Raw genomic sequence first — 13,050 nt, 5'->3', positions numbered from 1 at the left:
ATAAAGGTTGAACACACACAAAAATTTTGGCATGGAAATTACATGAAATTCCACAGGGAAACAAGTGATTATAGGAGGTAGAGTTTAAGAGGGAGGAGAATATCATGGAGGGAATAGTCACAATCAAAATAAGCTTCTTGATTCTGAAGCAAAGATTAAAAGGAAGGAAAAAAGAAAAGAACTAGAATCTAAGGGGGTGTTTAGGCTGGTTCTTAGACAATTGGGAAATGGATGAACAAATTGTGTCATCTGAATGTAACAGAAAATTATTTCACTGTAAAAATTATGAAAGACAATTTCAGAGAATCCTGAGCAGTACAAACTAATACAGAAAGAAATTAGGAGAACAATTTAAACAAGGATAGCAACATTTTGTTCAACTATGCTTATTTGTCAGAAGCGCATTTTTTTCCTTTCTCTTAGGTTAATTGTGGAAATTCTGTCAGGAGAAGATGGGTTTACTAACACTGATGCAAAAAAAAGACCCATCAACATAGAAGCATTTTTTAAAATGAACAGAAGGAAATTTATAAAGAAGATAAGGAAAATAACAAAGAGAATTTATTTTATAATTTAAAAAAGGAAACAGTATGAAACAGAGATTCATGGGTTCATATGCTATGAGGATGGAAATTATATTTTTTGGTGTTTAAGTTCAAAACAAAAAATTAAAATGAAAAGAAAAGCATTACTGAATTTAGGGTAGCTTTTTGTCATTATCCATTAGATCAATCAGTGGATATCAATTGCACAACCACTAAAATGGGGTAGTCTACTACAGATATTTTTCAACATTAAAAAGGGGTCTTCATACTTGAACAGTTTGGGAACCACTATATTAAACAAGAAACAAACATGATATTTCATAAATCATTTCCTAAAGTCCAAATCTGCCCCTTGTTCAAAATGTCAAATGTTTTCTTACCTGGACAGGACTGTTAGGTGGGAGCTCTACCTTCTCAAAATTCTGAGCTGCTACAGAAGGATTACTGGAGCTGATGAGCACAGGGGAGCTGATTTCCACCATCTGTTGCCCTGTGGGTGAATGGACCATTCTGTTGAGGGTGTTCAAGGCTGTCATGATAGAGAATTGTCTTGGGTTCTTCCTCCTGGATTCTATGGCCCGACTGAAGACTGGTGATTCTGCCACTTTGCTCCTAGGAGAAGAGGATCTCAGGGACATGCTCTTTATGTGGGATGACCGATGGTTTTTGCCCTTCTCTAGCAGATGTCTTGCAGTGAGGTTTGGCTGAAATACAAAGGATCTAATGAAAATTGCCCATTAGGTGTTGAAATACAAAGACAAAAATTAGAACTGTCCCTGACTAAAAGTATAACAAAGAATCTGTTGGAGATTGTGTCCTAACAAGGTAACACTTAAATTCTGGATTTTGCATTTCCCCTTCTCGATTCAGATACAATTCAAGAAAGAGAATTATGCATGAAAAAAACCCCAGTTTTTGCTAAAAGATTCTTCACAAGAAATCACTATTTCCTTCCAATTGTTTTTAATGATATGGGTAATTCAAAGTTTCTTTGAAGAATTTTCAGCAAGTTTTAGCCTTAAGTAATGACAGGAGTCAAATGTGAGAACTACTTTAAAGAGCTCTGTTTACATTTCAAGTATTTTAAAAAATATGAATCTTGGAATATAGCAACCACTCAGTAATACATAGGTCTTTCTGCTAATTATAAGAACAAATAGAGATATGACAAGTTTGATTATTTCCTTGAGTGTTCTTCTAATTACCAATTTTGGAGGGGAGGAGAATACAAAAATGAAGAGAAAATGTAAACCTTTCCAGTGACAAGATTTCAAAGATTGATGATTAGCTCTGAGATGTTCTTCATTTGGGGGGAATGGGCAATGTGAGAAAATGGGTAGTTGTCTCCTCTCAATGAGGATATAACAGTCAATAATACTCTTCCTGACCTGTTTTTAGGACAAAGGTCTCAGATCCACTCCTCCCCCTCTGGCTAACAAAATCACATGGTTCAAGGAGCCCTGGTCTCAATAAGGTCTGCTCCTGAGTTGTGTCCATATAAGGAAGAATAAGGTCCACTTCTGAGTTATGCCTTTATAAGCAAGAGGGATGGGAATACTCTACATTCCTATTAGCTAGTTTTTGAGTGTAGATTGTAACCCTTGAGTAATCGTACCAATGATGAAAAAGGGGAGAGTCCATTCGGGTTAGGGACTAGGGTTTAAAACAGGGCCTGCGAGTCCCCTTTCTTTGCACCCACTGGCTGCGCACTAGGGTGCCTCCTTCTCACAGGAACGAAATAAAAGAGCCTTTGTCACATCGCTGCTGAGTTCCTGAGAATTATTGAGAAGAGGATTGTTTTCTCTCACAGGCAAAGTCTCTATATAAAGTAATCAAGAAGTTATTATTCAAGGGGTGGATTGTAAACATTTAGAAAGGGAAACTGAAGAGTCAGAAGTGGTTAACCACGAGCAAGTTATGTCTAAAAATTTCTTCTAGACAAGTTACTACCACCTCCAGAGAAAGTACTGATGGTGTCTAAATATAAAACAAGGCATACTATTTTTTCACTTTCTTTCTTTTTTTAGTTTGAGTTTTCTTCCACAAAATGACTAATATGGAAATATGTTTTACATGGTTGTACATATATACCCTACATCAGATGCTTACTGTTTTAGGGTGGGGAGAAGGAGAAGAAAGAAAGGACAGAATTTGGAACTCAAAATTAAAAAAAAAAAGAAAGTTAAAAATTGCTTTTACATATAATTGGGAATAAAAATATTATTTTAAAAAGATTTTTCTTTCTTTCAAAAAAGGAATGTTACTAGAATTATAGAAGGGGGAATATTATAGAAATAAATAATCATTTATTAAGTATTTACTATGTGCCAAGCACTGGAAATACAATATATAAATAAAGAAGATAGCCTCTACCCTTGATAAGCTTTTATTCTATGGGGGAGGACAATAAATATGTCAATCAAGCAGTTACTAAGTGCTTACTGTGTGCTATACAGGAGAGATGAAAGGAGGAAGATGTTAGTGAGAAGAAATACAATTCAAAGAGTCCAGTGATGAGCAAAGCAAAAGCTAGGGACAAGAAACTGGGATATAAGATGTTCAGTTGAAGTAACTGGGGATGGTAAGCCTACAGAAAATAAGGCTCAATGGGGACATTATAGCTATACATAATATTTGAAGGAATGTGGAAGAGAAATAAAACTTCTTTTGATTGGTTTCAGAGGACAAAACTAGGACCAATGGGAAAATTTCAGAGAGGCAGATTTTAGCTTAATGTAAGGAAACCTGCTTAACAATTTGAATTATCCAAAAGAATGGGCTGCCATAGTTACTTATCATCAAAAGTTCTTCAAGCCAAGTCTGAAGGATCAGAAACCTCCTTAGAGATGTTGCAAAGGGGAATGCTGTTTTGGCGAGGGCTGGAGTGTACGTGACCTCTAAAGTCACCCCCAGTTCTGATTCTACAGTATCCCAAATGACCCTTCAAATTCTAAAGGGAGTAGTGAAAATCAATCCCTATAATAAGCTTGATCAACCAATCATCAACAAACACTTATTCAGCATGTATGATATACCTAGGGCTGTGCAAGAACTATGGGAAAAAAATCTGACACCCTCACAGACCTTATAGTCTCTTTGAAGAGACAAGATTTGGACATGGGAAAAAATTAGATAATCCCAGACAGAACATAATTTAGTGCAAAACTATAGGGTTAGGGATGAGGTAGAGCTCAGAGAAGGAACAGATCATTGGAAGTCAGAGTTGTTAGAGAAAACTTCATGGAGATGGATAGCACTTTGAAGGATGGGTAGGACTTGGGAAGGTGGGAAAAGAAGGGGAAAAGACATTTCATAAGGAGGGAGCATTATGAACATAGGCACAGAAGGTGGCATTAGGCATGAGTGGAAATGTGTGTCGGTAGGTGGGAATGGGGTGATACAATGAATAGACTGGCCTTATTGGAACATGTTTGGCAATAGTGAGAAATTGGGTTAGATAGGTAGGATGGGGTCAGATCACAAACTGCCTTCAAAGTTAGAGACTCTTCCCAGAATAATCCCTGCTTACTCTAGTCATTCTAATCTTTCCAGAAAAACTTTTTAGTTTTATATAAAGTTGTTGTCATTCTTGAGTTAGTTTCAGTCATTTCTGATTCTCTGTGACGCCATTTGGGGGTTTTCTTGGCAAAAATATAGGAGTAGTTTGCCATTCCTTCTCCAGCTCATTTTATAGATGAGGAAACTGAGGCAAACAGGGTTAAGTGACTTGCTTAGGGTCACACAGCTAGGAAGTATCTGAGTCTGGATTTGAAGTCAGGTCTTCTGGACTCTAGGTCTAGCACTCTATGCACTGTGCCACCTTGCTGTCCTTTTACAGTTGTAACTACTTATATAAATTATATATATACACATATACATATATATGTATATATATCTCATTATACATTTCTGTATCCATCTCCCCTTCAGCCTACTCAATTGTCTTTATTTCATCTTCACTGTAGTGAAAACTCTTTGAAGACAAGGATCATACTCTTTAACTTAATAACTACTTTTATAAATAACCAATGAAATGACTGAATTCCCTTTTATTATTATTACTACTAATAGCTAGCTAGCATTTATATAGTGGACTAAATTTGCAAAGCACTTTACAAATATGATTTCATTTTACCCTCACAATAACCCAGACAGTTAGTTGCTGTTATTATCCCATTTTACAGATGAGGAAATTGAGGCTGAGAGACTTTATGGTTTGTTTTTTTTAAGTGAGGCAATTGGGGTTAATTGACTTGTCCAGGGTCACACAGCCAGTAAGTGTTAAGGGTCTGAGGCCAGATTTGAACTCAGGTACTCCTGACTCCAGGGCCGGTGCTCTATCCACTGCAGGCTGAGAGACTTTAAAGTGACTTGCCCAGGGTCACAGAGCTAATAAGTGTCTGAGATTGTGTCCAGATTTGAACTTAAGTCTTCCTGACTCTAGGCCCCGTGCTCCATGAGCTGGGCCACCTAACTGCCTTTGCATTTTGACTCTGGGAAAGAGGTAGTATAATAATAGAGCAATAGATAATTTATCCTGGCATTGACTAGATTTCAAGCCTCTTGAACACAGAGACAATGATTTAATAGTCTTTGTGTCCCCCTCAGTGGTATTTTGTTTTGTACATAGGGACAGGGACTGAATTGGTGATTTCATTTGTATAGGGAACTGCCAGGTAAGGAATCTTTCTCTACTAATTCAGGTCAGCATCTTCTCTGCAATTTACAGGCTTAGAGAATTAACCCTGAGGTTAAATGACTTGCTCAGGGTCACACAGCCAGTATTAGAGGTAGGTTTTGACTTCAAGGCTGGCTCTTTTTCCATTATACCATGCTGTCTCTCATTTTGTACATAATCCATTCTTTTTTTTTTTTTTTTTTTTTTTTGCAGGGCAGTGAGGGTTAAGTGACTTGTCTAGGGTCACACAGCTAGTAAGTGTCAAGTGTCTGAGGCCGGATTTGAACTCAAGTCCTCCTGAATCCAGGGCCAGTGCTTTATCCATTGTGCCACCTAGCTGTCCCCCATAATCCATTCTTAATAAATTGGTGTTGAATGAACGAATGGATAATCTATTTTCATTACCTCTAGCTCTCAATCTAAAATAGGCTAAAATTCAAATAGATATCTCATTCTGGCATCTCTGCTCTTGGAGAAGGTTAACAAGAGACCCTAAGCTGATTATTTTAGTAGTTCCATGGGTTTAACTTAGCTTAGGCTTCTACATCACTTACCTCTACAAACAAGATGGGGAAGATGCCGACTTTATCACCTAATTTGCCTTCCGCCCAGTTCTCATCAACTCTGCTAATCACAGTGATAACATCATCCTGAAAGAGAGAAAGTATCATCCTCCACATTATCTGTCAGCCTTGATAAGTGACAGATTACTTAATGTAGGCTCACTTTGATTTCCAGCTGTTAGATACAAGGAATTTCAAACCCTCCACGTGTGTGCCCACACAATATTTGGTTGTTCATTCAACAAACACCCAGCTTTAGAGTAGATGTTTTACTCTTCCGGCCCCTCCCCTACACCCACACCGGTATAGGGAGCATTGCTCACTTTCTTAAGGTTAGGATCAAATTGATTTGGGGTGAGTAGGTTCTACTGTAATGCCCTAAGAAAATGACCCAGAGCTATTACACATTTTGCTTAGGGGTTGGCAGAAACTTGGAAATGACTCAGGGAAAGGAAGTGGAAATGGAACAAAAGAAAATTAACTCAGGAAGAGTGGCTAGACCTGACCAAATATGAAAGAGAAGGAATTTGAGCTGGAGGCAACAATTTAAAAGGTTCTCAGGGATCTATTTTCAAAATATTTTAACAGTGGAGATTACAAAAAGAAAAATGGAACCATTCATAGATACAGAAGTTACCATTACCCAACAAAGACAAATCAGATATTAACAACTATTGACCCATATGCTTACTTTCTCATCTCTATAAAATCCTTATGAAAATATCCAAAGAAAACAGGGAGGTGTTTGGGGTTTTTTTGTGAATGATTTTCCACAGCGGACCCCATCTTCGTAGTCACTAATGACTAAGAGCTTTTTTTTTCTTTTCTTTTTACTTTCTTTCTTTCTTTTTTGGTGGGGCAATGAAGTTTAAGTGTCAAGTAAGTGTCAAGTGTCTAAGGCCAGATTTAAACTCAGGTCCTCCTGAATCCAGGGCGGGTGCTTTATCCACTACGCCATCTAGCTGCCCCATGACTAAGAGCTAAACAGGATACAAGATGTTACTTTTTGTTCACTACCAAAAAGGCACTGAATTTGAGAGATCTAAGAAGCCCAGCCAACAAGATGTTCCTTTGCTCTTGGTAAGATCAGACTGGATTCTTTGATTGAAGCAACTAAGAAGGTAAACTTGTTTAACAATTCTTTTGTTATAAAAAGCAAGCAAAGTGCAAAGCAGGGAGATATAGCCTCTCACACAGTGTTCACCAGAGTACAAATGAAAGAGGAATTCCACATAGACGGTGAGATCCTTCAGAGGTTTCTGTTGACAGATGATATTTTGACGATTGCATCATGGCACAGAATGCTATAGGGCCTTGCGAGATGAAAACCAATGAAAGGAAATAGATCAAGCAATACAAACAAGAATCTCTTGCCTGTCACTGGATCCTTTCCATCTACTATATCTACAAATGCATTCAGGTCTTTCTAATTTAAAACAAGGGGCAATTAGGTGGTATAGTGGATAGAGCACTGGCCCTGGAGTCATGAGTTCGAATTTCATTTGAGGAGGACCTGAGTCCAAATCTGGCCTTAGACACTTAACACTTACTAGCTGTGTGACCCTGGGCAAGTCACTTAACCCCAATTGCCTGCTTTAATTGGCCTGATTTGTGTGTGTGTGTATGTGTGTATAACATAATAAAAATCATTCATTTTACATCCCATAATGCTCTCTATTACTTGTTTGATCATAAATTCTTCCCTTATCCATAAATCTGACAGGTAAAATATTCCATGCTTCCTATATGTATATGAGTATATGTGGGGGTGTGGGGGTCAATACCCCCGGACCTTTCTGTTCACATGGCTATGCTGTTGTTGTTCAGTTATTTCAGTTGTGCCCAATTCTTTGTGACCCCATTTGGGGTTTTCTTGGCAAAAATACTGGAGTGCTTTGCCTTTCCCTTCAGCCCATTTTACAGATGAGGAACTGAAGCAAACAGGGTTAAGTGACCTGCCCAGAGTCACAGAGCTAGTAAGTGTCTGAGGCCATATTTGACCTCAGGAAGATGAATCTTCCTGATTCCAAGTACGGTGCTTTGTCCCCAGGGCCAGTTAGCTGCCTTCACTAAGCTGTGCTACCTGCCAAAAACAACACAGCAACAACAATCACAGCACATATTGGTAGACTGCTTTAAGGTTTGCAAAGAAAGAACTTCTCACAACAACCCTGTGAGATAAGTAGTGCAAGTGGTCTTATCCCCATTTCCCAGACAAGAAAACCGAAGCTTATCTATGGTCACACACTTGGTAAATGAAGGAATTGGGACTCAACCATCCTTAACTTGAGAACCTGGAGTTTTGAAGGTCTTTGGACTCCAAGTCCAGCACAGATAGGCATAAAGCAAGAATACAGAGGAACATTTTACCTGTACTCATCAACTTCATTCCCTCTCCACCCCCTTGAACCTTGCATTCCACCCCTGGCATGCTGGGCTCTGAGAGGTGATTTTTCATGTTATCTTGATAGGAACCAGACCTCCAATACCCAGCCGTAGGCACAGGCTGCTACACATACCTCATTCTCTCCTCCCCCCACCCGAGTCTCCCTTTATGTATTGTCTTCTCCCATTACTTTGTTATCCCTTGGAGGGTGAGGAACTGGCTTGCTTGCTTGTATCTGTATCCCCAGTGCTTAGCACAGTGCCTGATCCATAGTAAGCACTAAAGAAATTCTCTCTTTCATTTCCTTCCTCCCTCCCTTCCCCTCCCCCTCCCTCCCTCCCTCCCTCCCTCCCTCCCTCTTCCTCCTCCTCCTCCTTCTTCTCTCTCTCTCTCTTTCTCTCTCTCTCTCTTTCTCTCTCTCTCTCTCTCTCTCTCTCTCTCTCTCTCTCACACACACACACACACACACACACTCACATGCACACACACACATCTATCTAGGTGACATAAGTGGATTTCTACATGGCGTGACTTAAGAACCAATCAAGCAGGTTTCCCTCCTCCCAAATATCAGTTCTACTTGATGTCCGTCATTTCACCATTACAGTTTTATTCTTACCAAGAGGAAAGAAAAGAGATCCTGAAAGGGGAGGTGCGAAGGACCCAAAGACAAATGTGAACTTCTGTTTGTCCTTGGGGTAGAAATAGAATATATAGAATGTGAAGATATTTTGAAGTATGGGCATTTTCTAGGCTGGAGGGTAACTGAGCTTTTACCTAGTCCTCACTCAATAAATATTTATTAAGTTCCTATTAGGTGCTAAGCACTGAGAATTAGAAAAAAAAGCAAAAGACAAGCCCCTGCCCTCAAGAAGCTCACAATCTAAAGGAGCAGACAACAAATAAATCTAAGTATGTACAAAGGACAAATAGGAAATAATTAACAGAGGCAAGTCACTAGAATTAAGAATGGTTGGGAAAGGCTTCCTGTAGAGAAGATGAGATTTTATCTGGCACTAAAAGAAGCCAAGGAGACCAATTAGCAGAGATAAAGAGGCAAAGCAATCCAAGGTGTTCAGGGGACAGCCAGGGAAAATGCCTATAGTTGAAAGATGGATTGTCTCGCTGGTGGAACAGCAGTGTGGGTCCTGGCCGATTTGCACTATTTACATTTTTTTTTTTTAAAGGGGAGTGGAATACCAATTCTCTGATAGTTCTGAAAACTTTATGTGTGGGGTAGGGGGGAGGTCTTTTCCTGGTCTGCCACATGTAGGTAGCTTGACCCTGTCCCCAAATTAAGTTTCACTGTACTTCCATTTGTTTAAAAAAACAGCTACACCCCTGTGATTTCATCAGTGCGGAGGGTTCTCCCTTGCTCATGCAGAGTGTGATCATGAGTTGTTTGTGGCCACAAAAATTTCATCACCTAGTGTCTGGCCTCTCTAAACTTACCTAGGCTGGTCCACAGACAAATGACCTTATCCAACCTCTGCTGTGCTAATATGAGAATAAAAAAGACACAAGGGCCAGCACCAGACTTATACTTAAAATTTCCTAGATTGTTAGAACTTGTCAGAGCTAGTAATGTCGTAGGATAAGCTTTGAGAACCTGGCGTGAATGCATTCATTCATTCAACCCAAAGAGCATTTATGAGATATCTTGGTGTAGTGGAGATGGTACTATAATTAGAGTCAGGAAGAGCTGGGTTCATACCCTGCTTCAAACATTCCTAGTGTGGGGACTCTGGACAAGATACTTAATCTTCTGTGCCCCAGCTTTCTCACTTATCAAGTGAAGGTGCTGTACCTTCCAGCTTTAAATCTATGATACTAGATCATAATAAGTCCATGACAGATCATAGGATCATAGAAATAAAGCTACAGGGGACCTCAGAGGACAGATGGTGAAGCTGGGGCACAGAGATGTTAAATAAATCACCCATGGTCACACAGCTAATTTTGTGTGAGGCTGAGGCTGCCCTGAGGAGTGGCAGGATGAGGTAGATTGGAGAAAGACTTTATGAAAGCATCTAGCTGTAAATTTAAGGCCCAATACAGCCCACCTTAGGCATCTTAGAGAAACCAGGAAATTGGCATTGAAATTCCAGGAAACTCATGTAAACCTCAGTTTCCAAAGAGAAAGTACAAGGAAGTTATCAGATCTGAGGGCTAGGAGGAGGAAAACTAGTTTCTATTGATGTGGAAATAAAATTACCAAACAAACTCCCTTTTCTGAGTCACTAAGTTCAAGTAGAGCCAGGATTATTGTTTAGTCTACTTTGGTTTGATCTACTCAAAGACATTTGGCAAAGGAGAAAAAAAAAATGACACAAAAAGCTAAGCAAAATAACTCACATTTTTATTCCTCAGAATGAAATGTGAAAGTTTGGGGAATGAGCATAATAAAGGTTAAATTCCTATAGAGAAGTGTTCCAGTTTTGTGTGAAATGGCTGTTACATGCAACTGGTAGAAATTTGTCCAGCAAAAATAGTTTCTTTTTAAAATATTTATTTATTTAGATTTTGACCCAAGTTACATGTAAAAACAAATTTTCACATCGATTTTTAAAACTTTGTGTTCCAAATTCTCTTTTTCCCTTCCGGCCCACTGCCCCTTAGGAACTCAAGCAATTCAATATAAGTTATAACTCGTGCAGTCATACAAAACATTTCCACATTAGGTTGTAAAAAAAAAACAGACAACAAAAAACTTTAGAAAAAGGAACTAGGGGGCAGCTAGGTGGTGCAGTAGATAAAGCACCGGCCCTGGATTCAGGAGGACCTGAGTTCAAATCTGACCTCAGACACTTGACACTAGCTGTGTGACCCTGGGCAAGTCACTTAACCTTCATTGCCCCACAAAACCAAAACAAAACAAAAAAAGGAACTAACAAGAAAGTTAAACTTCAATCTGTATTCAGATACCATCAGTTCTTTCTTTGTACATGGATTTCATTTTTCATAAGTCCTTCTGATAGCACCCTGCTCATCATTTCTTACAGCACAATAGTGTTCCATCCTAATCTCATCCCACAATTTATTCAGCCAAATTGATGGGCATCATCCCAATTTTGATCTTAACTCTTTTTAAAAATCTCTTTTAGGGGGCAGCTAGGTGGTGCAGTGGATAAAGCACCGACCCTGGATTCAGGAGGACCTGAGTTCAAATCTGGCCTCAGACAACTGTGTGACCCTGGGCAAATCACTTAACCCCCATTACCCTGCAAAAAACCAAAAAAACACACAAACAAAAAATCTCTTTTAGGATACCAACCTAGTAGTGGTATTGCTTTGTTGAAGAGTATGCATGGTTTTATAGCCCTTTGACCATAGTTCCAAATCAGCAAAGATACTTTCAATGAAAATCTCACTGGGAAAAACTTTTAGAACCAGAATTAATTTTAGAGGCTATCTAATCTAATCTAATCCAATCCAATCCAATCCAATCCAATCCAATCCAATCCAATCCAATCCAATCCAATCCAATCTAATCTAATCTAATCTAATCTAATCTAATCTAATCTAATCTAATCTAATCCAATCTAATATTACTGATGAAGAAACTGAAGCACAGAGAGGCCAGGGTCATATCCCTAGTTAGTATCTAAGGCATGATTTGAATTCAGGTCTTCTTGATTCTAAATCTCATACTTTATGTTTTATGCTACCATGGACCTGGGGGTGTGCTCCAGCACAGGGTCACACAGCTAAGTCTCATTGGGATGACCCAGCAACTCTGTTCTCCCAATCAACTCTGCTACACAACTTTCCATGGTTCCCTGTGTAATACAACTGGCACAAATCATAGAGGTGATGATGAGCCCTGGGGAAACAATATTCTTTTCCCAGGAGTTCTCTATGCATCCTCCCCCTTTACAAGTATTCTATGTTCTCCTTGTTCATCTCCCTTCTTCTACTTCTTAACCCAGTATTGTACTTCTCTCAGCTCTATTTACACACTCACTCTCTCCCCTGCTTATCCAATCTTGCATTCCACCTAGCTACCTCATTTTTAAAAGGAGTGATTAGGAAGGGAGAGGTTGTAGCATGGGTATATATTAGTTCATGGGCCACATCCTTCAGGAAGCCTTTCCCAATACCCTTTGTTGGGTATATGTTTGGGTGCAGTTGTATGTTTCTAACATGAGTGGTATAACTATGTGTTTACTTTTGTGCATGTGAAAGTATAATTGTTCCCTGGGTTTCAGTGTGTACTAAATGTTTTTCAATTCAATTCAACAGACATTTATCTGTTACATGGTTAGAGGGGTTGGTCAATTGATGTTTGTCCTCATTTTCTAAGGGGACCAATGATATCAAGAGGGTGATATCTTGATTTGCAAGTGAATTGGACTTAAGTGAGGCAGGGCTGTGCAAAGTCACCAGCCTCATTCTCTTCTCCAAGGTCATCTGGGTCCAGTGGCAAAACATAGAACAGGATGACTGGAGATGGATCCTGATGAAGGAAGGAATAGAAGGGTTGATTATATGTGTATTAAATGTGAATAATGTATAGCTGTTAATAGATATATGTACTAGAGATGATGGAGGTTTAGGAGAGATGCTACTAGTTGCATGCAAAAAGTAGATGGTGATTAGTCCTATTTACAGACAGACTTCTTGGTGAATTACTTATATAATAGAGAAGCAGCCTGGTATTATGGCAAGAGTATTGAACTTGAAGTTAAAAGACCTAGTTCAAATCCTGACTGTGCCATTTACCAGCTGTGGGACCTTAGGTAAGTCATTTCATTTTTCTGAGTCTCAGTTTCCTTATCTGTAAAATAGCGATAATATCTGTACTACCTACTTCCAAGGACTGGTAGGATCAAAGGAGAGATGTAAAAAATGAAGTGCTTTATAACTATAATGAGCTAT

The 13,050-nt window shown here is 39.0% G+C and overlaps 1 protein-coding gene across 3 annotated transcripts in view; it reads right to left on the bottom strand.

Moving 5' to 3' along the window:
• SH3RF2 (SH3 domain containing ring finger 2) overlaps positions 1-13,050 on the bottom strand; it is a 170,564-nt gene that overhangs the window by 90,945 nt on the left and 66,569 nt on the right. For all 3 annotated transcript variants that reach the window (XM_043980358.1, XM_043980357.1, XM_043980356.1), the window contains 2 exons: positions 5,778-5,873; positions 926-1,249 (listed from right to left, as the gene is read on the bottom strand). In XM_043980358.1, the coding sequence (XP_043836293.1) occupies positions 926-1,249; positions 5,778-5,873 (420 nt within the window). The remainder of the gene's footprint in view (positions 1-925; positions 1,250-5,777; positions 5,874-13,050) is intronic.

This window comes from Dromiciops gliroides, chromosome 2 (assembly GCF_019393635.1).
Source record: "Dromiciops gliroides isolate mDroGli1 chromosome 2, mDroGli1.pri, whole genome shotgun sequence".
Taxonomy (NCBI): Eukaryota; Metazoa; Chordata; class Mammalia; order Microbiotheria; family Microbiotheriidae; genus Dromiciops; species Dromiciops gliroides.
Note: the sequence above shows the minus strand (reverse complement) of the source record. Positions and strands in the feature narration are given on the sequence as shown.